Here is a 27,647-nt window from a genome sequence, read left to right as displayed (position 1 = left end):
GGGGCTGCCTGACCTCCCACAACAGGTGCCCCAGGAGGAAAAGAGCACCAAGGACATAGCAGACACGTGGGGAACATTTCTGGAATGATGAGCAGATAATTAAATGTGGACATGGATCCCACACCTCCTTCCTCCTCCCCTGCCACACGCCACCATCAGTGTCTGCTGCCTCCTTCCTTCCCTGAGAGGCCCAGCCTAAGAGAAGGAACAACTAGACGCTTCCACAATTCTGCTCCATATGCATTGCTTCCCCCAGAGGCCAGCCTACCCACAGATCTTGCGGCTCCTTCTCACAGTCCTTCTGCCCTCAGCACTGGGTCTTCATCCCTGGGCCTGACCAGGATCCAGGGAACTTGCTCCGGGGACTTATGTAAGGACATATGTCTGGAATATGAGGAAGAGTTCACATCTACACATATCAGGCATCTCAACCATCTCCTGGGGACTGTGGCCATGAACTACACAGTCATGTCCATACTCTCAGGAGTTATTCCTGCCAAGCCCCAGATTTCCCAGCCTTGGTGAGGTTCCCCATTGCGTCGTGAATAGAAATGAATTCCATCCTGGTCTGATGAAGAGAAATGATTCTCCTTCTTCTGCCTCCATGTCCTACTCCTCAATCCCAGAGAGAAAATTCCCTCCTCCCAGTGATGGAAAGGTTAGCTCTTCTGTCACCTTCAACCTTCCCAACCCCACTGCTCATGTACACCAGCTGGCAGTCCAGGAGGCCGGAGCCATCCTTGATATCCTTTCATTATATACCACATTCAATTCTGCCTTTGGAATTCTAAGTCCCATAGCAGGATGGTAAATGATAAACAATCTACTCCCAGAAAGGAAAAGAAACCTGATTTGTAGTGCTCATGGACATCTGTGCTGTCAACACTCCGACGTGGCCAATGACAAGCTGCCAGCATTTTCACAATTAGCTCACAAAACTCTCAGGAGTGAGTGTAAGCCTCCTCCCACACACCAGTGAGCTCTACCCAGAGTCTGCACACTGTTCACTCCCAGGGCTGCTTGCTCCCTGATCCTGGCCACCAGCATCTGTTCCTGGACCATTGCTTCCTCTCTAGCAGGCCCCCTAGTTTCAGCCACAGTGATTCCATAAAAATGGAGTCAAAGTATATGTCTCCTCTGTTTCCTCCCCCTAAGGATCTGCATGACCGTCTCTCCCTCTTTCAAGTTCTGCTGACATGTCACTTTATTTCAAGCCCCTTACATAAACCACCCTTATAAAATATCAATTCCTTCCTCTTGCTCTGTGTTCTGATAGGTCATAGCTGAATTGAATTGTTTCCCCAGAACTTATGGTCAGCGGACATGATAAATGGAGGCCAGTGCTCATTTTGTAGGAGATTGCGGGACAGAAGCAATCACTGTTTGGCTGAAACATGCAACGTTAACTCAGTAATTAACGGGCAAAATAATGATTCTTCTGTGACCTTCACAAATGTTTTTCAAAACATAGAAAAACTCTTTAGCTATCTATTGTGAAAGTTATAGGGAAATTAAAAAACAATAAAACTATCGTTTACTTGATATACATCATTTGAAACATTAGCAACACTGAAAAGGCTTGTGTTTTATTTTTTGTAAAGACCTATCAAGAGTAGTTTGCACAGTGCTTGCATTCTTCTGACCTCACACTTGACAATATAGAGTCAGCATCTGACTTATCTCACTCTGTTCTCAATTGGGATCAGCTTCCAACATTCCAACTCTTGCACTTTCTTTTTATTTTTTTAAATTGTTTTTCAACTCTTGCACTTTCAATGTTGTGAAATCTTTACAGTATTAATTTAATTATTTGCTGGTGTCACTTCCTTGGGACACTTTCACACATTGCCCCCTGCTTCAACCACCACTCTCCTGTTTCACGGGGTAAGTTTGCCTTCATTCTGTTCCTTAGGCTGCATATCCACACACTGGGGACCAGCATCCCTGTCACCATTCCCATGGTAGCTAGGCCTTCATGAGCTCCACTCACATTCAACGTGAACTTCACCTGCAGCCTCATCTCTTCTTCTTTCTCCATTGCACTCTCAGCTTTGTGCCAATTCCCTTTTGTCATTTTTTCCACCTTTATGCGATGTCGCTGTGGTTCATTGCTGAGAGAACAGAGGACAACACAACAGCCTGTGCTGCTGTGTGTGGTAAAATAAGTAACAGGGTCACAGAGATGAACCACTACAGTCTTTGAAAGATGTGATGCTTACTTATCGTGATGAGCATTTGCTAGTTACATAGGGATTTGTGGCCTGAGGAAGAACCAGCAGTAGAGTTTGTACTTCATGCCATTGCTCATGGTAAATTCCTTGTGGTCAATAAAAGTTGAAATGTGTGTTTGGGGACTAAGTGTTTTGTTTTGTTTTTTTAAGATTTTATGTATTTATTCATGAAAGACAGAAAGGAGAGAGAGAAGCAGAGATACAGGCAGAGGGAGAAGCAGGCTCCATGCAGGTACCCCGATGTGGAACTTCATCCGGGGACTCCCGGATCACGCCCTGGCCCAAGGCAGGCACTAAACCACTGAGCCACCCATGGATTCCCGGGACTAATGTTCTTTAACTGACTTGTGCAACTGACATTCGTGCACTTCAGCACCATGCAGTATGAGAACTTCCTGTGCGTTTTTGTCTCTTCCTCAAATAGGATGTCAACTCTGACAGAGAAGGGACCATACCTGTGTCCTTGGTTCCCAGAACAATGACGGCCATATGTTAAGCCATCACATTTTTTTTAAATTTTTATTTATTTGTGATCGTCACAGAGAGCGAGAGAGAGAGAGAGAGGCAGAGACATAGGCAGAGGGAGAAGCAGGCTCCATGCAGCGGGAGCCCGATGTGGGATTCGATCCCGGGTCTCCAGGATCGCGCCCTGGGCCACAGGCAGGCGCCAAACCGCTGCGCCACCCAGGGATTCCAGGCCATCACATTTTTTAAAAACATATTGGTGAACACTTCATGGAAGACATCAGTGTCTACTAGATGTCAGATTATAAAATAATATTTCACTTCATTCAATCATCTGGTACATGTACCTAAAACCTTTTCATTAAATACTACTCCCTCTGCTTTGTGTTGAAAAATTCTACCAGAACATCATATCCCCCAGAAATAAGCAAGTGGATTTCCAAAAAAACACAACAATAGCCCACTGATTGGAGTACGTCAAATGAGTACAGGAACCTCCTGGAAGAGCTCCCGATGGCCAAAGTGCAACAGTTTGAGCAACAAATAAGTAAAGTAGTACATCCGGTTCTGCTATGGTCTGAATGTTTGAGTCCTCACAAAATTCAAGTGTTAGAATATTCAAGCTCACATGCTGCTGTCAGAAGGTGGGGCCTCTGGATAGTAAGTAGGTCATGAGGATCCCCCCTCATGAGTGGTATTAGCCCTTTTAAAAGGGACCGCATGGGGTGCCTGGGTGGCTCAGAGGTTGAGCATCTGCCTTTGGCTCAGGTCCTGATCCCAGGTCCTGGGATCGAGTCCCACATTGGACTCCTAATAAGGAGCATCTTCTCCTTCTGCCTGTGTCTCTGCCCCTTTCTGTGTCTGTCATGAGTAAATAAATAAAATCTTTTATAAATACATAGATAAATAAATAAATACATAAATAAATAAGACCCCAGCCCCTTCAGCCATGTGAGGACAAAATGAAAAACCTACAGACCCTCTCCCAAGTAGGCTGACTCCCTGATCTCAGGTTCCAGCCTCCACAAGAGTGAGCAGGAACTTTCTTTTGTTATATGCCACCTAGTCTGGAATATTTTGTTATAGCTTCCTCCAAGACCGATTACAGTCCCACATATAAAATAAATATCTTTAAGCCCAAATTGGTATAAATTAATAATTGAGTAAATAGATAAGTTGAAGAGAAGAAATAATGTCCTGTGCAGAAAAGTCCCAGATGATTTACGTAGATACTTTACCCTAAGGACAGGAAGCCTAACTGCCCACTCCTGAACGGTGGGCTGGTTGTGGTGACTCTTCTAAAAAGGACAGCATGGAAAAGTGGAAAAAGGAGTAACTACACAGAGGACACTTGACAATTAGATTTCAGCCGCATGATCATGAGTTCACCAACAGCCACGAGCCATGGCCACAGTGTGCACCCTGGATATAAGGTCATGAAAGCAGCACTTTTCCTCTGTGACCTTCCTCCCCAAACCCGTCACCCCAGTCTGCTTATGAGGAAAGCATCTGACAAATTGCAGAGAGACATTCCATGAGATATCTGAGGAGGACTGCTCAAACTGTCAGGCCATCACCAACAAGGAAAGGCAGATAAGCTGTCAGAGCTGAGAGCAATCGAAAGAAAAAAGACAAGAAAATGTCATGTGGTAACCTGCATGGAATTCTGAAAGACAAAAGGACATTGGGGTAAAAACTAAATAAATGTTTGCTGGGCTGAGTATCTGTGTCTCCCCAAAGTTCAAATGTTGAATTCTAAAATCCAGTGTGATGGGATTTGAAAGTGAGATCATTGATGGGTGTTGAGGTCATGAGGATGGAGTCCTCACGAAGGGGATCATTGCCCTTATGAAAAGAGGCCAGGCAACCAGCTTGCCCCATCCACCAGGTGAGAATACAAGTAATCGGCAGTCTACGACCACAAAGAAGGTTCTGATCACAGCCCAACCATCCTGGCACCCTGATCTCAGACTTCCAGCCTCCAGGTCTGTGAGAAATAAGTTCCTGCTGTTTCAAGGCATCCGGTTTATGGTGCAATGTTATAGCAGCCCAAGCTAAGAAAAAATCTGAGTAAACTATGCCCTTTGGTTAATAGTAATGTACCAATTTTTGGTTCACTAATTATCACAGGTGCCCCATATTTCCATTAGATGCTAATAAGAGGGGAACTGTGTGCAGTTCTATATTGGAACTCTGTGTGATTGTCATAATTTTTGTGTAAATGTAAATTGTTCCAAATTAGGAACTATTAAAAAATGTCACCATCCTGTCCTCAGCTGGATCTCTGCCTCTTGCACCTCATTGGGGGACAACACAAGACAATGTGTGTTGGGGAGACTTCTGTGTTTTTATACCCAGGTTTTTTGGTTTGTTTGTTTGTTTGTTTAAAGATTTCCATTTATTTATTCATGAGAGACAAAGAGAGAGGCAGAGACACAGGCAGAGGGAGAAGCAGACTCTCTGAAGAAGCAGGTCGTGAGGCTCCATCCCAAACCCTGGGATCAGACCCTGAGCCAAAGGCAGAATGCTCAACTGCTGAGCCACCCAGGCGTCCCCATAGCCAGGTTTCATTTCACTTCACAGTCTGAGGCCCTTCTCCTCCTTTCTCTGTCCATTGCCAGAGCTCACTCCAGAGCCAAGCACTCAGAGATCCCAAAAGAAGCTGCTCCTCGGTCCTATGACATTCACCTAAATATTTCCAATTAGTAAAGCCCATGTTAGACCAAGCGGGGTCAGCACACTCTGAGCCTCTGAGTGAGGTGGGGGGGCTGTAAGACCTCATGGGAGGGGAGGTGAAGTTAAACCATATCCTGAGCCCAAGGAACTGAAGTGGAAGGGGCTCAGCAGAGGGTGGTGAGTGCTATGATGAACCAGACCTCAGGAGATGGCCCTGAGCTGTCAGCCCTCTTTGGGATGGCCTCAGCTGAGGAAAGCCACAATGCCAAGGTCATGCCTGGGAATCTGCCACATCCAGTGGCTCATCAACATGGGGATGTAAAGGTCCAGCCCTCTCACCCAAGTTCAGGAAAACTTTAAAGGAACATCCTAGTACCCGAGGTCCGTGGGAGATCAGCTGAAGTTTTCTTTGGGACTTCACTGCCACCCACTTCTTCTAAACAATCTCGCTCCCTTCTCCTCACTACCATGTTGGATTCTAGTGTTTCCCTGAAAATGACCTGCTTGCTAATATTCATGTCAGCACGTTTCCCAGGAAACCTGATGGGGAGTAGAGAGGCTGTGGTGGGTACCAGAAAGGGTAGGATCATTTTATCCCCTGGGGTTAAGCCAATCACGGAAGGATGGACTTTTTAACGTTCCACATACCACATACCTTATACCATATACCATATGCCACATACCAAACACATATGCCATTTACAATATGCCTCTGCCATATATCACCCACTATATGGCATAAACAATACACCAGATACCACATACCACACACCACACACCACACACCACATACCATATACCAAACAATCTACCTATGCAAGAACAATGAGAATCTACAAAAATGTTTCTGCAAGAATGGGATGTCCTCAGATCTATGTGTTGGAAAAGCACCCTGGATGAAGTAGAAGGAAGAGCGACAGCGGGCAAAGGAGTTAGGGATAACCTATCAGGAAGTAATAGTTTTCACCCAGGCAGAAGATGATGTGGAAATGGGGACACAGATTCTAGAGGTGTTTAGGAGGTAAAATTAATAGGGGCTGGTAGGAGAGAGACGAGGGTGTAGAACATGGGTCCCTTCTTGGTTCGACCAAATGGTTACAAGTTGTGCCAAACACTGAACAGGGGCTAGGGGGAGAAGAGAAAGTCCAAGTGCAGACTATGAACACAGTTTTGAGTAGTAGAGCTACACAAATGAACATTTCAAGGTCAAAGCTGACACAGCTCAGCCACCAAGAAGTGCATTCAAGGTTTGAACCTAAAGTGCTTCTGTTTGCAAAGCCAGTGCTCTTGACTGTGAAGGCACTAAAAATCCCAGGCTCTAAAGAGTTAAGAGTCTAATGGAAGGTGTGAAGTCTGCTAGAGAAGTATTAAAAGGCAGGTTTCCTGAAAGCTGGGGTAAGATCCTGCCCAGCTCTCAGCAGGGCTAATCCAGCATGGACTTCCTCATTCCAGAACAATGTGATAGGATGGTGTCATAAGTGGAGGAAGGGACTCTAGTCATCTCCCATAGGCAGTTTGGGACTATTCAGCATTCTCCTCTTGTTCTAACACCTCTCCTGGCCCTAACATTCTGTCGATCCCTAGAGGATGTGGGGCTAACAAAGAAGCAAAGCGAAATAGCCTTAGCGGTCAGTGCTGACAATGCACTCGTGGATATTAAAGGTTCACTAGCTGAGTGTGGGCTGAGAGGCCCTGGACACAACCTTTGTGCTTGGATTGAGCCCATTCCGGAGGTGAGAGAAGGAGGCCAACATGCTGGTTCTCCTCTCTTTCTGAGAGCTTTTCTTCTGTCCTCCACTCCCTTCTTCCAGAGCTACCCCCAGACCGGCACAGATAGAATAGGCAGCCCTCACCTTCCAGGTGTGTTTCTAGGTGGGTTGCTTTTGCTCCTGCACAGTGGTCTCATGCTCCCTGTAGCACCCTCAATTCTATAAACCACAAACTATCACCATCTCCAAAAGTCTAACCTCTTTCCCGCATCATGTCTACCTCTACAGCAGCAGGGGTGTGGGTTGGGTAGATCTCAGATGGGATGAGGCTCAGCAATGAGCATAAGTTCATGGGTGTCATGCCCTTAACTCTGGAAACCCCAAACATTTCAAGCAGCATCTTCTCAGCTTGTGGCCACCTTGCCCATCCTTTGATAATCTCAAAGAAAAAGTGTTAAAGTCCCGGGGTCTTTCCTCTCATCCTAGTCCCCTTCTTCTGACATCATGGAGGCAGGGAGTATCTTCTCTTTTCAGAGCACAGAGTCCTGGGCCTCCCACGACAACACTCAGACAAGAAGGCCCTAAGACCATGATGAAGCCTGTCCCTGGCTCTGCATCTGCCCACCTCTGCCATCCCTGCTGCTGACTCTGCTGCTCGAATTCCCCAGTGAGTGGGGCTTCAGATGTGTGTGGTGGGGACTCCCTTATGCCTGTTTACTCTGTTCTCACCAGTTCACTTAGAATTTCTTGGAGTAGAATTTCTCTGTCTGAGCCAGAATTCATAGAACTAGATTGGAATAGCTCTTGGCTCATAAAATCTCCCAGTGGCTATGTGGAACAGTCCACACCATTATATTCAAGGAAAGACACTCCTCTATGGTCACACGCCTGAGCACAGCACATTTTAGAGTTCTCATCCCCTGCCCCCCTCGCCCCCAGGGTTATATAGGAACAAAAAAATCTGTCTTTTAATTTTTTACCACCATACAGATGCTACCTCTCAATAGACAACAAATCTGGGAAAATATGAAATTATAAAGCAAGAAAAGAATCCATAATGTTCCATCTTTTTTTTAAATTAATTTTTATTGGTGTTCAATTTACCAACATACAGAATAACAGCCAGTGGTCATCCCGTCAAGTGTCCACCTCAGTGCCCGTCACCCATTCCCCTCCAACACCCGCTCTCCTCCCCTTCCACCACCCCTAGTTCGTTTCCCCGAGTTAGGAGTCTTTATGTTCTGTCTCCCTTCCTGATATTTCCCAACATTTCTTTTCCCTTCCTTCATATTCCCTTTCACTATTATTTATATTCCCCAAATGAATGAGAACATACACTGTTTGTCCTTCTCCGATTGACTTATTTCACTCAGCATAATACCCTCCAGTTCCATCCATGTTGAAGCAAATGGTGGGTATTTGTCGTTTCTAATTGCTGAGTAATATTCCATTACATACATAAACCACATCTTCTTTATCCATTCATCTTTCGATGGACACCGAGGCTCCTTCCACAGTTTGGCTATTGTGGCCATTGCTGATAGAAACATCGGGGTGCAGGTGTCCTGACGTTTCATTGCATCTGAATCTTTGGGGTAAATCCCCAACAGTGCAATTTCTGGGTCATAGGGCAGGTCTATTTTTAACTCTTTGAGGAACCTCCACACAGTTTTCCAGAGTGGCTGCACCAGTTCACATTCCCACCAACAGTGTAAGAGGGTTCCCTTTTCTCCGCATCCTCTCCAACATGTGTGGTTTCCGCCTTGTTAATTTTCCCCATTCTCACTGGTGTGAGGTGGTATCTCATTGTGCTTTTGATTTGTATTTCCCTGATGGCAAGTGATGCAGAGCATTTTCTCATTTGCATTTTGGCCATGTCCATGTCTTCCTCTGTGAGATTTCTCTTCATGTCTTTTGCCCATTTCATGATTGGATTGTTTGTTTCTTTGGTGTTGAGTTTAATAAGTTCTTTATAGATTTTGGAAACTAGCCCTTTATCTGATATGTCATTTGCAAATATCTTCTCCCATTCTGTAGGTTGTCTTTTAGTTTTGTTGACTGTATCCTTTGCTGTGCAAAAGCTTCTTATCTTGATGAAGTCCCAATACTTCATTTTTGCTTTTGTTTCTTTTGCCTTTGTGGATGCATCATGAAGGAGTTACTGTGGCCGAGTTCAAAAAGGGTGTTGCCTGTGTTCTCTTCTATGATTTTGATGGAATCTTGTCTCACATTTAGATCTCTCATCCATTTTGAGTTTATCTTTGTGTATGGTGAAAGAGAGTGGTCCGTTTCATTCTTCTGCATGTGGATGTCCAATTTTCCCAACACCATTTATTGAAGAGACTGTCTTTCTTCCAATGGATAGTCTTTCCTCCTTTATCGAATATTAGTTGACCATACATTTCAGGGTCCACTTCTGGGTTCTCTATTCTGTTCCATTGATCTATGTGTCTGTTTTTGTGCCAATACCACACTGTCTTGATGACCACAGCTTTGTAGTACAACCTGAAATCTGGCATTGTGATGCCCCCAGCTATGGTTTTCTTTTTCAAAATTCCCCTGGCTATTCGGGCTCTTTTCTGATTCCACACAAATCTTAAAATACTTTGTTCTAACTCTCCGAAGAAAGTCCATGGTATTTTGATAGGGATTGCATTAAACGTGTAAATTGCCCTGGGTAACATTGACATTTTTACAATATTAATTCTGCCAATCCATGAGCATGGAATATTTTTCCATCTCTTTGTGTCTTCCTCAATTTCTTTCAGAAGTGTTCTATAGTTTTTAGGGTATAGATCTTTTACCTCTTTGGTTAGGTTTATTCCTAGGTATCTTATGCTTTTGGGTGCAATTGTAAATGGGATTGACTCCTTAATTTCTCTTTCTTCAGTCTCATTGTTAGTGTATAGAAATGCCATTGATTTCTGGGCATTGATTTTGTATCCTGCCACGCTACCAAATTTCTGTATGAGTTCTAGCAATCTTGGGGTGGAGGCTTTTGGGTTTTCTATGTAGAGTATCATGTCATCGGCGAAGAGGGAGAGTTTGACTTCTTCTTTGCCAATTTAAATGCCTTTAATGTCTTTTTGTTGTCTGATTGCTGAGGCTAGGACTTCCAATACTATGTTGAATAGCAGTGGTGAGAGTGGACATCCCTGTCTTGTTCCTGATCCTAGGGGAAAGGCTCCCAGTGGTTCCCCATTGAGAATGATATTTGCTGTGGGCTTTTTGTAGATGGCTTTTAAGATGTCGAGTAAAGTTCCCTCTATCCTTACACTCTGAAGAGTTTTGATCAGGAATGGATGCTGTATTTTGTCAAATGCTTTCTCTGCATCTAATGAGAGTATCATATGGTTCTTGGTTTTTCTCTTGCTGATATGATGAATCACATTGATGGTTTTATGAGTATTGAACCAGCCTTGCGTCCCGGGGATAAATCCTACTTGGTCGTGGTGAATAATTTTCTTAATGTGTTGTTGGATCCTATTGGCTAGTATCTTGTTGAGAATTTTTGCATCCATGTTCATCAGGGATATTGGTCTGTAATTCTCCTTTTTGGTGGGGTCTTTGTCTGGTTTCAGAATTAAGGTGATGCTGGCCTCATAGAACGAATTTGGAAGTACTCCATCTCTTTCTATCTTTCCAAACAGCTTTAGTAGAATAGGTATGATTTCTTCTTTAAACGTTTGATAGAATTCCCTGGGAAGCCATCTGGCCCTGGACTCTTGTGTCTTGGGAGGTTTTTGATGACTGCTTCAATTTCCTCCCTGGTTATTGGGCTGTTCAGGTTTTCTATTTCTTCCTGCTCCAGTTTTGGTAGTTTGTGGCTTTCCAGGAATGCATCCATTTCTTCTAGATTTCCTAATTTATTGGCGTATAGCTGTTCATAATATGTTTTTAAAATCGTTTGTATTTCCTTGGTGTTGGTAGTGATCTCTCCTTTCTCATTCATGATTTTATTAATTTGAGTCTTCTCTCTCTTCTTTTTAATAAGGTTGGCTAATGGTTTATCTATCTTATTAATTCTTTCAAAGAACCAACTCCTGGTTCTGTTGATCTGTTCCACAGTTCTTTTGGTCTTGATATCATTTAGTTCTGCTCGAATTTTAATTAACTGTCTTCTTCTGCTGGGGGTGGGGTCTATTTGTTGCTTTTTCTCTAGTTCCTTTATGTGTAAGGTGAGCTTTTGAATTTGAGTTCTTTCCAGTTTTTGAATGGATGCTTGTATTGTGATGTATTTCCCCCTCAGGACTGCTTTTGCTGCATCCCAAAGATTTTGAATGGTTGTATCTTCATTCTCATTAGTTTCCATGAATCTTTTTAATTCTTCCTTAATTTCCTGGTTGACCTTTTCATCTTTTAGCAGGATGGTCCTTAACCTCCACGTGTTTGTGGTCCTTCCAAACTTCTTGTTGTGATTAAGTTCTAATTTCAAGGCATTATGGTCTGAGAATATACAGGGGACTATCCCGATCTTTTGGTATCGGTTCAGACCCGATTTGTGACCCAGTATGTGGTCTATTCTGGAGAAAGTTCCATGTGCACTTGAGAAGAATGTGTATTCAGTTGATTTTGGATGTAAAGTTCTGTAGATATCTGTCAAATCCATCTGGTTCAGTGTATCATTTAAAGCTCTCGTTTCTTTGGATATGTTGGTCTTAGAAGACCTATCTAGTATAGAGAGAGCTAGATTGAAGTCACCAAGTATAAGTGTATTATTATCAAAGTATTTCTTCAGTTTGGTTATTAATTGGTTTAAATATTTGGCAGCTCCCACATTCGGGGCATATATATTGAGGATTGTTAAGTCCTCTTGTTGGATAGATCCTTTGAGTATGAGATAGTGTCCCTCTTCATCTCTCACTATAGTCTTCGGGGTAAATTTTAATTTATCTGATATAAGGATGGCAACCCCTGCTTTCTTTTGAGGACCATTTGAATGGTAAATGGTTCTCCAACCTTTTATTTTCAGGTTGTAGGTGTCCTTCTGTCTAAAATGAGTCTCTTGTAGACAGCAAATAGATGGGTCCTGCTTTTTTAACCAGTCTGAAACCCTGCGGCTTTTGATGGGGTCATTAAGCCCGTTCACGTTCAGAGTTACTATTGACAGATATGAGTTTAGCGTCATCATATCTATTCAGTCCTTGTTTTTGTGGATTGTTCCACTGAACTTCTTCTTAAAGGGGAACTTTAAGAGTCCCCCTTAAAATTTCTTGCAGAGCTGGTTTGGAGGTTACATATTCTTTCAGTTCCTGCCTGTCTTGGAAACTCTTTATCTCTCCTTCCATTTTAAATGAAAGCCTTGCTGGATAGAGTATTCTTGGTTGCATGTTCTTTTCATTTAGGACCCTGAATATATCCTGCCAGCCCTTTCTGGCCTACCAGGTCTCTGTGGAGAGGTCTGCTGTTACCCTAATATTCCTCCCCATAAAAGTCAGGGACTTTTTTTCTCTTGCTGCTTTAAGGATCTTCTCCTTATCTTTGGAATTTGCAAGCTTCACTATTAAATGTCGAGGTGTTGAACGGTTTTTGTTGATTTTAGGGGGGGATCTCTCTATTTCCTGGATCTGAATGCCTGTTTCCCTTCCCAGATTCGGAAAGTTTTCAGCTAGGATTTGTTCAAATACATATTCTGTCCCTCTGTCCCTCTCGGCGCCCTCGGGAACCCCAATTAAACGTAGGTTTTTCTTCCTCAGGCTGTCATTTATTTCCCTTAATCTATCCTCATGGTCTTTTAATTGCCTGTCTCTTTTTTCCTCAGTTTCCCTCTTTGCCATCAACTTGTCTTCTATGTCACTCACTCGTTCTTCCATCTCGTTAAGCCTCGTTGTTAGGACTTCTAGCTTGGATTGCATTTCATTTAATTGATTTTTAATTTCTGCCTGATTGGATCTAAATTCTGCAGTCATGAAGTCTCTTGAGTCCTTTATGGTTTTTTCTAGAGCCACCAGTAGCTGTATAATAGTGCTTCTGAATTGGCTTTATGACATTGAATTGTAATCCAGGTTTTGTAACTCTGTGGGAGAGAGGGCTGTTTCTGATTCTTTTTTTTGAGGTGAGGTTTTCCTTCTAGTCATTTTGCTCAGTGCAGAGTGGCCAAAAACAAGTTGTATTGGGAAAAGGAGAAAAAGAGAGAGAAGGAAAGAAAGAGAAAATGAAAAAAGAGAAAGAAGAAAAAAAGGGGGGTAAAGAGAAGAAAAAGAGAAAGAAAAAGAAAGAAAGGAGAAAAAAGAGAAAAAAGCATGGGGGGTGGGGGAAGCAATCAGAAATAATGAAGAAAGAAAGAAAAAAAGCACAAAACAAAACAAAAACAAAAAAGAAAAACAAAAACAAAAAAACAAACAAACAAAAAAACACGGGGGAGTATCTTCCGATTCTGTATACTTAAAGTCCCTTGACTTCCCCTGGAACTAGTCCGTCTCGCTGGTCTTCTGGGGGAGGGGCCTGCTGTGCTGATTCTCAGGTGTTAGCACTTGGGGGAGCTGCTCTGCCCCTGCCTGGTGCAGGGCTCAGTGGGGGTTGTTCACCCCGTGAGGCCCCGGGAGGAAGCCACAGTGGCGGGGCAGCAGCTCTGGAACCCTGGAGTCAGCTCCCGCAGTAGCTCTGGGGCTCTCGTCTGCAGGGCCTGGAGGCTCCGGGGCGAGGCCGCTGATCTGCTCAGTTCCAGGCAGGAGCGTCCTTGCTGTCCTGGGCCCTCCCGGCCTCTGCCTGTCCCTGGGGAGGCCGGATCCTGGGCTGTGTCCCGGCGCCCTGTGCTCCGGGGCCTGCGCTGTTGGATTCGCGCTCCCGCTCCGCAGCCCCCTCCGCGGAGCCGCCGCCCGAGCCCCTCCGAGCTGTTCCCGGAGCCGCGCTGCCACCTCCGCGCGGAGCTTCTTCCTCCGCCCGAGCCGCCGCCGCCGAGCTGTTCCCGGAGCCCTGCAGCCCCCTCCGCGGAGCCGCCGCCCGAGCCCCTCCCCCCCGAGCTGTTCCCGGAGCCGCGCTGCCACCTCCGCGCGGAGCTTCTTCCTCTGCCCGAGCCGCCGCCGCCGAGCTGTTCCCGGAGCCCCGCAGCCCCCTCCGCGGAGCCGCCGCCCGAGCCCCTCCGAGCTGCTCCGGGCCCCACCGAGCGCTGCAGCCCTTAGGGAGCTCGGCGCATCTCCCGGGGCGCAGTTCCTCTGTTACTGTCCCAGGGAGCCCGAGGGCGTCCCCGCCTTTCTGGGGATCCTGCTCCAATTCCCCGGGAGGCCTTTCCGCGGGGAAGGTTGGTGCAGCTCCTGCTCCTCCCGGCCTGCGCCCTCCTGTCCTGGGGACACTCGCCCCGGCCTCAGCCCGGCTCCTCGCGGGGCCCCTCCCCCTTGGAGGCCTTTTTGTTTCTTTATTTCTTTTTCCCCGTCTTCCTACCTTGATAGAAGCGCGAACTCTTCTCACTGTAGCATTCCAGCTGGTCTCTCTTTAAATCTCAGGCCGAATTCGTAGATTTTCAGGATGATTGGAAGGTTTTCTAGGTAATTTGTTGAGGACAGGTGACTTGGAGACCCTGCTCTTCCGCCAACTTGCCCCTCCCCCCCATAATGTTCCATCTAAACATAATCACTGTGAAAATTTGCAGGTTTGCCTGCTTATGGAACACTGGCCAGAAGTGGTCACTAGGGGTCTCTCTGGGTCAGTGATGGAAGTTGAACACTGCAGGTTCTCCAACAGAACTTAAGGTTCTGACTCTACTTGCTGAAAAAGCTAAACCAGCATGTGGAATCTCTTCCCCAAGGCCATTGGTTCATGTTGCAGAGGCTTTGAGTCCCAATTGCCAGAGAAGATGGCTTGAGAGGTGCATATCTGATGGAAGAGGACTCCAAAAACCATTTTCTGAGTACAAGGAAGGAGGAAGAAAGCTTGGATATTTTTTGAACGAGTAAAATATATGAGACATCTAGATCCCTTGCAAAATGTTAGTTAACATTTGCAGAAGAATTAGTACCAATTTTATACAATCTTCCAGAAAATAGAAGAAGATGAGACATTCCTTATTCGTTTGTTGGGGCTATTATTACCTTGATAGCAAAACCAGATTGAATGTACATAAAAAAAGATAACAACAGACGTATATCTCTCATGATTCTACACGCAAGGATTTTCAACACAATGCTAGCAAAGAGAATTTCAGAATGTAAAGTTCTATACCATGGTATTTAATCCTAGGAAGGATTTATTCAGGCATGGAAGACTGTTTCGCTGCTTATAAATCAATTATTGTAATCTATCACATCAACAGGTTAAAAAAGAAAACTACATGATAATATCAGTTGATGCAGAAAAAGCCTTTGACAAATCCAAAATGTATTCATGATGCAAACTGTCAGCCAACTAGAAATAGCAGAGAATTTCCTCCACGTGATGAGAAACATCTGCAGAACGTCCTACACCTTTCATTGCACTAAATGGTAAATGTCTGAATGGCTTTTTTTCCCCTAAGGTAAGGAATGAGGGAGGTTTTTCATTCTCACAACTCATATTCAACACAGTACTAGAAGTTATAGGAGAACAAGGGACGAGAAGGAAGGAAGAGAAGGGAAGAAACAGAGGTGAAAGGAATCTAAAGTGAGAAGGTAGAAATTTTTTAAAAGGAAGAAATAAAACTTCCTTATTTGCAGATGAAAATCTCAGAGGATCTACTTTTTAAGAAAACTCTTTAAGTGGATAAGTGAGTTCAGCAAGGATCCAAGATCAACACACAAAAATCAATTGTGCTTCTATATACTAAAAACACATATGATAATTTTCATTAGCATGCAAAAAAGGAGAAATACTCAGGTATAAATCTCATATAATTTGTACAAGACCTAAATAAGAATGCTAGAAAACTGATGAAACAATCAAAGAAGAACTAAAGAAATAGAGTTACATCCCATGTTCATGGATAGAAAGACTCAATATTGTCAGGGTATCCATACTTTCCAATTTGACCTAGGGATTAAAAGCAATCTCAGTCAAAATACCTGAAAAGTACTTTATGCATAGTTACAAACTGATTCTAAAGTTTATGTAGAGAAATTAAAGATCCAGAATAGCCAACTCAATGTTGGAGAAGAATAAACTAGAAGATTGACATCATTCCACTATAAGACTTACTAGGGAACTACGGGAATCAAAAAAATGGCATTGGTGAGGGACTAGACACACAAAGCAAAGCAAGAGAATAGAAAGTCCAGGAATAGACCCACATAAATACAGCCAACTGATCTTTCGGGAAGTACCAAGATAGTCTTTAACAAATGTTGATGGAGCTGCTGGACATGTGGACATATGTGAAAACAAATTGACTCCAGACGCAGACCTCCTAACAGCCTTCATAAAAGTAACTCAAATGTAGACACAAAACTATAAAAATATCTAGAGGATATCTTGGAATAAAATCTAGATGACCTTTGATATGGATTGTTTTAATGGATTGACTTCATAGTTGAAAGTAGATTTAGGTTCACACCAGAATTGAGCAGAATGTGCAGATTTCCCGTAGAACTCCCCACCTCCATACATCACAGCTGCTGCCATTATCAATATCCTCCACCAGTGGTACATTTCTTACAAATGATGAACCTACACTGATATGTCCTTAACATCCAATGTCCACAGTTCACATTATGATTCACTCTTGGTATTGTAGAGTCTGTGGGTTTGGACAAGTTTGTAGTGTAACTCACTACAAATTATCCTATTAGGGCACAGAGTAGTTTCACTTCCCCCAAAATCCTCTGTGCTCTGCCTATTTATCTCTCTCTACCCTAATCCCTGGCAATCACTGACATATTACTGTCTCCAAAGTTTTGCCATTTCCAGAATGTCATATAGTTGGGATGATGCAGGCTTTCCCTTTGATGAACAATAAGCATTTAAGGTTCTTCCTCATCTTTTCAAGGCCTCATAGGTCATTTCTTTATAGCACTGGGTAATATTCCACTGTCTGGTGTACAATCACAATTTCTTTATGCACTCACCTATTGAAGGTCATTTTGGTTGCTTTCAAACTTGGCGAGCATAACTAAAGCTGTCTTAAACTGTGAGGGGGAACCTGTTACAGGACTCTCTCCCAGCCTCTGGTAGCCCCAGAAAAGGCCATCTTCCTGTGTCTTTTCATCATCTTCCTTCCGTCTGTGCATGAGAGCTAAGCTAAGCTACGCCTGAACTCCTGGTCCACAAGAACTATGAAATAATATGTGTTTCCTTAAACCACTAAGTTTGTAGTAACGTGTTGTTCAGCAAGTCCCCTTGTTTATATAATGTCTACTATGCTCCAAGCCATCCCCCTTTTATGATGCAGAAGGTATGTACCATCTTCCTCTTTGTACATTGGTCTCCTTCCCCTCCTGCCATATGGCAACCCAATCTGTAATTTTCATATATTGGTGCCGGGATATGTTACTAAAAGAGTACGTAGTGAGTCCCCACCTTGACCTAACCAGGCCGTCAGACATTGGGCCGAGACAAAGAACATGAGAAATGAAGCAAAACTTCTTTCCAGGAATTTCAGTAAACAGTTCCAGGTGAATTAGCCTGAGAGTTTCATCAATACTATTCATTCCTTCATCCATGCATTCCTGCATCCAACCATGCATCAAGCATGGACTCAATCCACTTTCATTCTGCTATGCATTTACTTAATGGGTACCTGAATCTTCCTCTGAGGTGGACCTCCCACAGATGACCCATCTTCAAGCAACTCCCAGGCTCCCACAGTGGACATCCTCAAGTAAGAGTCTGCTCTCTCTAATCTGTATCATTTCCCTGTACAGTGACAGTGTCCCAGTCATCACCCTCCTTGGATTGGTGGCTATCTGCCACGTGTAGAGACTCTATCCAGAGAGTGTTCATCTCAGCTGGATAGAGAACTGTCCTACATTCAAGGGAGCTGAGCAACTCACATCCAAGGAGAATAGTGATGGGCACTACACCTTGGGAAGCTTGCAATTGGTGAATGTGTCAGGCCAGGAGTCTGAGCGGGTGCTCACCTGTAAGGTGCAACATGAAGTACAATCTCCCATCCAGGCCAATCTCATAATGTGTACAGCACCCCATGGGACATACAAGCCCACTGGAAGCCCAGTTAAGCTCACCTCTACTGCTCCGAACTCCTGGTTCACTTTGTCTCCTGAGTGGAGTGAGGTATTTAAACTCACAGAGCCCCCCATTTGATGTCTCCTGTTGCCCATTGGGATGCCTGTTCTTTTCTTTGTAGCTTTGTTTCTGGGCTTCAAGGTGCTGCTGGTGATGAGCTTCATAGTCACCTACATCTGCAGGCGACAGAACCTGTAACAGGTGATTTGATTTGGAGGTAGGCCTTAGTGCCAAGAGAGAGAAGTCATGTCACCATCATGGGCTGTCCAAAGGAGTCCAAAGTGAGCCCACTATTTCACACAGTACACCAGGGGGATCTAGCTTCAAGTGAAGGTTGGGAAGCTCTTGTTTTCTCTAAATGTTGTTGGAAATCTCAGAGGCTTCCAGCTCTCATGCATCCTACAGTGCCCTTGGGTTTGAAGATTTTTAAATGAAGTCCCTTGGAGTCCTGGGTGGGGATCCAAGCTGTGGAGTTGGCATGAAGGGCAAAGCTTTGATCTTCAAAGTCCAAGAGTGCCCTCATATACTTTTATATATCTCAGGTTTCATAGGACTTATCTTTGGAATGATTAAGGAAAGTATTACTAAGACTACGAATGGAGCCCACTAAGGGACAGCAAGGCTCTGACTAGTGGGAAAGATGAATGTGGGTGTGAAAGATCTCAGAACTGAGACAGAGGGGCTGGGGTGAGGTGAGTTGGCGTCTTTTTTCTGATCTGCACCATGAGTCCAGCTTTGCAGAGTGCAAACTGCCACATGGTAGGTGCTCAAGGGGTATTTGGGGAATTAATACAAGAATGATTGAATGAGTGCATGATTTTCCCGACTGCTCCTGCATGCTCTGCAATCCATTGCCTCCCACTCTGTCCAAGAAGCTCACGCAGGGTGTGTGTGTTGGGGGGGGGGTGGAGAAGCTGCCAGTCTTAACTCCTACCCTGGACACGATCCCTTCCTCACATCTCTGATGTTCCTTCTCTCTGAGCTTCAGAGCGGCATGGAGGATGGACTTTGATCTGTGGGACCCAGAGATGTCTGAATCCTGATGGACTGAGCTTCAAACTGGCCCTACCTCTGTCTTAAAGGAGAATCAAGTGGGTCAAGAAAACAAGGTTTCCATTCTGCTCCTGATCAGGAACAACCCTTAATTTTCAGAGCACATTTGACTTTTATTTTTTATTTTTTAATGTTAATTCCAGTGTAGTTACCATACAGTGTTATATTAGTTTTAGGTGTACAATATAGTGATTCAATAATTCTATACATTACTCAATGCACAGCCTGTTAGGTGTAATGTTAATCTCCTTCAGCAATCACCCATTCCCACACCCGATCTCCTCTGGTGACCATCAGTTTGTTCTCTATAGTCAAGCTTCTGTTTTTTGGTTTGATTTTTTTTAATCTTTTGTTTCTTCAATTCCACATATAAGTGAAATTAGATGGTGTTTTTCTTTCTCTGAGTGACTTATTTCACTCAGCATTGCACTCTCTAGCTCCAACCATGTTTTTGCAAATGGCAAGATTTCATCCTTTTCAAGATGAGTGATACAGCATTATATGTGTATAATTATATGTCATATATATATACACACATATCACGTATGTATGTTATGTATATGTAGACACACACACATACACCACCTTCTTTTATCCATTCATCTACAATGGTCACTTAGCCTGCTTCCATATTTTGAATGAGCACATTTTACTTTTCTACAGAAGTTCTGCAAGTAAGATTTTAATTTAACATCGATATATTTTGAAAAGTCTACATGGAAAGCATTTTTCAGTTCTGAAACATAGAGAAATAGAATAAACATCCTCAGTCCTACCGCCGGATCGATGCCAAATATTAACATTTAGCCGTGATGTTCCGTTTCTTTTGAAAACACTGACTGAATTTAGAGTTTTCATTCTCCCTTTTTTTTTTATTGGAGTTTGATTTTCCAACATATAGTATAACACCCAGTGCCCATCCCATCCAGTGCTCCCCTCAGTGCCCATCACCCAGTCACCCCATCCCCCCACCCACCTCCTTTCCACCACCCCTTGTTCATTTCCCAAAGTTAGGAGCCTCTCATGTTCTGTCACCCTCACTGATTTTTCTCACTCATTTTCTCTTCTTTCCCTTATAATCCCTTTCACTATTTTTTATATTCCCCATATGAGTGTAACCATATAATGTTTGTTCTTCTCCGATTGAGTTATTTCACTCAGCATAATACCCTCCAGTTCCATCCTCGTCGAAGGAAATGGTGGGTATTCATCGTTTCTAATGGCTGGGTAATATTCCATTGTATACATAGACCACAGCTTCTTTATCCATTCATCTCTTGATGGACCCCGAGACTCCTGCCACAGACTCATAAAACAAGTTTGGAAGTATTCCATCTTTTTCTATCCTTTGGAACAGCTTTAATAGAATATGTATTATTTCTTCTTTAAACATTTGATAGAGGGCAGCCAGGGTGGTTCTGCGGTTTAGTGCTGCCTTCTGCCCAGGGCGTCATCCTGGGGACCTGGGATCGAGTCCCATGTCAGACTCCCTGCATGGAGCCTGCTTCTTCCTCTGCTTGTGTCTCTGCCTTTCTCTCTCTTTCTGTGTGTCTATCATGAATAAATAAATAAAATCTTTTTAAAAAATAAACATTTGACAGAATTCCCCCTGAGAAGCCATCTGGCCATGGACTTGTGTGTCTTGGGAAGTTTTTGATGATTGCTTCAATTTCCTCACTGGTTATTGTCCTGTTGAGGATTTCTATTTCTTCCTGTTACAGTTTTGGTATTTTGTGGTTTTCCAGAAATGCATCCATTCCTTCTAGATTGCCTCATTTGTTGGCATATAGCTGCTCATAATAAGTTTTTAAAATCGTTTGTATTTCCTTGTTATTGGTTGTGATCTTGCCTCTTTCAAGCATGTTTTTATTAATTTGAGTCTTTTTTCTTTTTAATAAGTCTGGCTAGTGGATTATCTATCTTATTAATTCTTTCAAAGAAACAACTCCCAGTTTAGTTGATCTGTTCTACAGTTCTTCCAGTCCCTATTTCATTGAGTTCTGCTTGAATCTTTATTATTTCCCTTCTCCTGCCTGGTGTAGGTTTTACTTGCTGTTCTTTCTCCAGTTCCTTTAGGTGCAAGGTTAGCTTGTGTATTTGGGTTTTTCCCAGTTTTTTGAGGGTTGCTTGTATTGCGATGTATTCCCCTCTCAGGACTGCATTTGTTGTATCCCAAAGATTTTGAATGGTCATATCATCATTTTCATTACTTTCCATGAATCTTTTTAGTTCTTCTCTAATTTCCTGGTTGACCCTTTCCTCTTTTAGTAGGATGCTCTTTAACCTCCATATGTTTGAATTTCTTCCAAATTTCTTCTTCTGCTTGAGTCCTGGTTTCAAACCCTTGTGGTCTGAAAATAAGCAGCGGACATCCCAATCTTTTTTGGTATCGGCTGAGATCTGATTTGTGAGCCAGTATGGGGTCTATTCTGTAGAAAGTTCCATATGCCCTTGAGAAGAACGTGTATTCAATTGCATTCGAATGGAAAGTTCTGTATATATCTGAAATCCATCTGGTCCAGTATATAAGATACAGCCCTTGTTTCTTTGGTGATGTTCGGCTTAGAAAATCTGTCATTTGCCAAAAGTGTTGTGTTGAAGTCTCCTAGTCTCCTACAATTGGTGTATTAGTATCTAAGTATCTCTTTACTTTGGTTATTAATTGATGTACTTGGCAGCTCCCACATTAGGGGCATAAATATTCTTGATTGTTAGGTCTTCTTGTTGGATAGACCCTTTCAGTATGATGTAGTGTCTCTCTTCATCTCTTACTACAGTCTTTGGGATAAACTTTAATTTATCTGATATGTGGATTGCTACCCCTGCTTTCTTTTGAGGATCATTTGAATGGTAAATAGTTCTCCACCATTTCATTTTCAGGTGGGAAGTGTCCTGAGGTCTAAAATGATTCTCTTGTAGACAGCAAATAGATGGGTCTTGATTTTTTATCCAGTTCAATATCATGCTCATTGCGATCATTTAGCCCATTCACGTTCAGAGAATAACTGAAAGATATTAATTGAAAGATATGAATTTAGTGTCATGGTAATACCTATTCAGTCCTGTGTTTGTGGATTACTACTTTGGACTTCTTCTTTCTTTTACAGGGTCCCCCTTAATATTTCTTGCAGAGTTGGTTTGGTGGTCACATATTCTTTCAGTTTCTGCCTATCTTAGAAGCTCTTTCTCTCTCCTTCTATTCTGAATGACAGCTTAGCTGGATACAGTATTCTTGGCTGCATGTTCTTCTCTTTCAGTACCCTGAGTATATGCTGCCAGCCCTTTCTGGCCTGCCAGGTCTCTGTGGATGGGTCTGCTGTTAATCTGATATTTCTCCCCATATAAGTTAAGAATCTCTGGTTTCTTGTTGCTTTAATGATTTTCTCTTTATCTTTGGAATTTGCAAGTTTCACTAATACATGTTGAGGTGTTGAATGGTTTTTATTGATTTTTGGGAGGGACCTCTCTATCTCTTGGATTTGAATGCCTGGTTCCCACCCCAAATTAGGGAAGTTCTCAGCTATGATTTGTTCAAGTATACTTTGTGGCACTCTTCCTCTTGGCCTCCTCTGGAACCACAGTTATATTCCCATGCTATCCTTTATTTCCCTAAGCCTTTCCTCATTGTCTCTTAATTGGTTTTCCCTTTTTTCCTCAGCTTCCTTCCTTACCATCAACTTGTCTTCTATGTCACTCACTCTTCCTTACACCTCATTAAGCCTAGCAGTTAGGACATCAAGTTTGGATTGCATCTCATTTAACTTATTTTTAATTTCAGCCTTATTAGATCTCAACTCTGCAGTAATGAAATCTCTAGAGTCTTTTATGTTTTTTTTTCCCCCAGAGCCACGAGTAGCTTCATAATTGTGCTACTGAATTGGCTTTCTGACATCGAATTGAAATCCATATTCTGTAACTCTGTGGCAGAGAGTACTGTTTCTGGTTCTTTCTTTTGTGGTGAATTCTTTTCCTCTAGTCATTTTGTTCAGTGCAGAGTGGCTGTATGAGTGGGCTGAGTCAAAAATATCAGCCACGACCTACGTAAAGTACACCCTAGATGATTCCAAAGATGTCAGAGACCAGAAAATGAAAAAGAAGATCAGAACAAAATAAAACAAAAGGACCACTAATGTGAAAAACAAATTCTAAAACAAAGTAGAAAAAAGACCAAAAACCCCAAAGAAGAAGAAAAAGAAAACAAAAGTAAAGCAGAAAAAGAGAAAAAAGAAAATGGGGGGGTGAAGATGTGGTAGTAGAGAGAGAATGTATTCTACCTGAGGAGTCCTAGAGGGTGATTCTCTTGGTTCTGAGTGTATTTTATTCTGTATGTTAGAACATGCTCAACCCCAAATCTATATAAAACAGCAATGCTTATAGAATTGTAGCCCCAACAATGACCACCAAAACATAAACAAGATAAAAGAGGGGTGCAGAATGGGAGTGAGGAGAGAATGTAATCTCACAGAATGAACCAGCACAGTATTCCACTTGGTTCTCAGTCTACGCTGGTCATGTTTTAGAAGGTATTACCTTCCACATTGTAGAACAAAACGAGGCAGAGAAAACACAAAACACAAAGCATTAATCCATTTCTCGTATATCTCCCAAAATTAAATTGAATACGTTGAAGGAAATCCAGAAGTGAAAAATATATCTAAGACATGTAATTGTAGAAATATGAAAGTGAAAAAGGAAAACAACTTAAAAGTGAACAGCTGGTAAAATATTGTAGGTAAGGTGGGAAAAGAGAAAAAATATTGGAAATTTTTAGTCTGATACAAAAACAGGTGGTAATGGCAAAAGGGAAAAAAAGGTTACAAAATAAAGGGAGGGGCCTCTAGTTTTATATCCTATTTTCCCTTGGTCCTGGAGCTTTCCATCACTGCTTGGTCAAGAACTTGCTCCTGCCCTGTACTTGCAGCTGGTCTTCAGGGGGAGCAGTCTGCTGTGCTGATTCTCAGGTGTCTGTGCCTGGGCGGAGATGTCCCGCCCCTTGCCAGGTGCCCGGCTCAGTAAGAGCTGTTTGTCCTGTGAGGCCTTGGTTCCCTGGCGGCCACACCTCTCCCAGGCACTTGGTGAAACCAGGAGGAAACAGAATGATGGCGGTGGCCAGCTCTCCAGCTCTGGAGTCAGCTCCCGAGAGTAACTAATGCAGTCTTCCAGTCCACACTGGCCTGGATGCTCCCGGGGTAGGCGTAGGTGCCCTGATCTGCACAACCTGGAGTCACCTAGTGGCAGTTCTCACTGTCCTGTGCCCTCCCCTGTTCCGCCTGTCCCAGGGGAACGCAGGATCCCCAGCTTGGATGCCCTGGGATCCGGGGCCCTGTGTTGCTGGGCACGAGCTCCCGGGGGCCGCCTCTCCCAAAGGGAATGGGGCACAGCCACCTCCGTCTAGAGCAGGCCCACCTGACCAACCGGCTGCTCCCAAAGGCCCCGGGGGCTGTGGTGCTCCAGCCCTTTATGGATATCGGACCCGAGGTTTGCGGTGAGCTTTCCCCCGGGAGCCCCTCCTCTAATAGTGACTCGGGGAATCTTGAGGCTTCACTGCCCCTCCTGGGATTTTGCCCAATTTCCCTACTAAGCACTTTTCCATCAGGGAAAATTCCGGCGTAGGTTTTTAAAGTTCCCACTTCTCCAGAGCTGGGCTTTCCTGTCCCTGAGGCTCCCGCTGCTCCCCTTCAGCCCTGCTACTCGCGGTGCCCCTCCCCCACTTGATTCTTTTTCATTTATTTATTTATTTATTTATTTATTTTATTTTTTTTTTTCTCGCCTTCGTACCTTGTTAGAAGTGAAAACCCTTCTGTTGGTAGCGTTCCAGCTGTTCTCTCTTTGAATCTCAGGTCAACTTCGTAGGTGCTCAGGATGTTTTGAAAGTTATCTAGGGTAGTTGGTGGGACCAGTGAGTCGAGGACCCCTACTCTTCTGCCATCTTGCCCTTCCTCTGGAGTTTCTCATTCTCAAATTTGATTTTATAATTTCACAACATACTATAATCCTTAAGCAATATACAATTTTACTTGCATGTTTTATATTTTATATAAATGCTATTACACTCTATACGACATTCTGGAACTTTTATTTTTTATGCTCTATACAACTTGTGGTATTTCTTCATGTTGCTATATGTAGCTCCACTTTATTAACTTTCCACAGCTCTATAGCTGTCTATGATAAGAATATGCTACTGCTTAGAGATTCTTCTGAGGATGATATTAAAGCTAACCTACTATTTGGGTCAGAAACTTTACAAGTATTTCTCTCTACCCTTGGGCACACATGAGAGGATCCCTCGTGTTCTTCTGCCATGGTCCACATAGCAGCAGAGTTAGTATCATTTGGGAGCTACTGTAGCACAAAATAAGCTTTTAATCTTTGATGAAGTTTTGCTCTTTCCATTTATACCTGATCTAGCTTTGTTCTTCTGAGTTGCGTGTGTGTGTGTGTGTGTGTGTGTGTGTGTGTGTGATATGACAGGAATCTTGTATTTTTTCTCCCATTGGGATAAATTATCCAGCACTCACTGGTCAGCACAGCCATCTTTGCCATGTAATAAACCACTCCATCCATGTATGGCTCTTTTTATGAAGCATATCGCCATTGAGGTTTGGAGCTGCTTTATAGGATTGTAATTGAGTTTTGAACATCAATCTTATTCCAACAAGCTTATCACACTCACACTAATGCTCAAAGTATGGACATTCTCTAATGTGTAACTCTTCCAACACCAATCGGCTCAACTAGCTTAGTTTTTACCTTCATTAAACTTACATATGCACATGGTTTAAGAGGCAAATAGTTCTATACGTTCTACATATGAAGATTAGAGTCTGCCTACCTCCCACTATTCTCTATCTCCCAGAGGCAACCATTTTATAGTCTTTTATTGATTATTTTTGCATGTCATCCTTGTGCAGGGGCCATGCTAGCCCTCTCTGTACCATTCCAATTTTAGTATATGTGCTGCCAAAGCGAGCACTTAATTGGTTATTTTTAACTGCTTCTTCTAGAGATGATAGCCAGAACTCAGATAGCATGCTTATATTGCCACTTCTTGACTTCTCACCCATCGGAAATATTCACTGACTTCCCACTATGGATGATTGGGATACAATGCTCTGTCACTCCTGACCCCACCCAACGTGTGCACATCTTTACCCCATCAACATAATATTTTAATGTTGGATAACATCATAGTCAGTGTCCCCATGATAATGATATTGGATTTTATAGCTCAATCGTGTAACATCCCTAGCTTTTGTGCGTATCCACCTGCTTATGTGTATTTTGTGTGACCACCACCATATTCAGGGTACAAACAGTTCTGTGGCCACAGAGGTTACCCTTGTGCTACTCTTTCTTTGGGACAGTCAGCTCCATCACACCAACCTCTGGCACATGCCAATCTGTTCTCTATAATGTCAAGAATGTTGTGTCAGTGGAGTCACACAGTGTGTGACATTATGCGATTGATTTTGTTCACACAGTGTAATGCCTTTGGAAACTTACAAGCTGTGCACATGAAAATAAATTATTCCTTTTTATTGCTGAGTAGTATTTCCTCGTAGAAATGTAGCACACTTGGTTCCACCATTCACTTATCACTGGATATTTTACTTGTTACCAGCTTTTTACCATTACAAAGAAGGCTTCTGTAGACATTCACACACAGGTTTTTGTGAGGCTGTAGTCTTCATATCTCTCAGATAAATGCCTGGGAATGTGACTTTGAGGACAGCGAAACCCACTTCCTCTCCTGAAAGAAAAGAAATGATGCAAACACATGCAACTTCTTCTTTTTTATAGACTTTTTATAGATTGTTTGTTATAGATTGTTTTATAGATTGTTTTTTCTAGACAAAAAGTTATCTCTACACCCACTTGGGGCCCAAAAACACAACCCTGAATCAAGAGTTACTAACTCCACCAATAAGCCAGTGAGGTGCCCCAAGCACAACCCTTTCTGAGGTCCACAGTGCACTGTGCATTGAGGTGAAGTTTTACCAGTTCCATCAATAAAGGGTTACAATAGGGAGTCAGTTGTGGAGCAGACCTCATTTGATCCCCAAGTTTTTCAGGTCCTGTCAAAGCCATTCCTTCCTCCAGTACAGTAGCTCTTGGTGGAGGATGGTACAGAATGAGGGCACAAGCTAGCCACCCTCAAGTGTCATAGGCTCAGGAGTTTAAGACAAAGCCCCCAACCACAGATTCTTCTTGGCTTGGAGATTCTAAGTGAAGAATCACCTGGAAGACCTCCAGATGGGGGGAGGGGCCCAGTGCAAAGCGCAGAGGCCCCAGGTTGGCAGGAACCATTGTTTCTGCTAGAACTGTCCACTCCCTCTGAAACATAAGAAAAGGCCTCTTCCTACATTTCCTCCTCACCATGTAAGGTCTTCTGTACATGACTTCTCTTTCACAATGCACAAGC

General features: G+C 43.2%; 1 protein-coding gene and 1 non-coding gene across 2 annotated transcripts in view; one reads left to right on the top strand and one right to left on the bottom strand.

The window, feature by feature from the left end:
* The window catches only part of LOC140595374 (signal-regulatory protein beta-1-like), a 28,744-nt gene extending 23,773 nt beyond the window's left edge, over positions 1-4,971 (top strand). Inside the window, exon 6 of the mRNA XM_072736206.1 lies at positions 26-4,971. Within this exon, the coding sequence (XP_072592307.1) occupies positions 26-99 (74 nt within the window). The 3' untranslated portion in view covers positions 100-4,971. The remainder of the gene's footprint in view (positions 1-25) is intronic.
* A 21,120-nt stretch (positions 4,972-26,091) lies between these two features.
* LOC112912769 (U6 spliceosomal RNA) lies at positions 26,092-26,198 on the bottom strand. The gene has a single exon (XR_003233562.1). It is a non-coding gene; the product is annotated as a U6 spliceosomal RNA (small nuclear RNA).
* Positions 26,199-27,647: the final 1,449 nt, after the last annotated feature.

This window comes from Vulpes vulpes, chromosome 14 (assembly GCF_048418805.1).
Source record: "Vulpes vulpes isolate BD-2025 chromosome 14, VulVul3, whole genome shotgun sequence".
NCBI lineage: Eukaryota > Metazoa > Chordata > Mammalia > Carnivora > Canidae > Vulpes > Vulpes vulpes.
The sequence above is the reverse complement of the archived record's forward strand: the minus strand, read 5'-3'. Positions and strand labels throughout refer to the sequence as shown.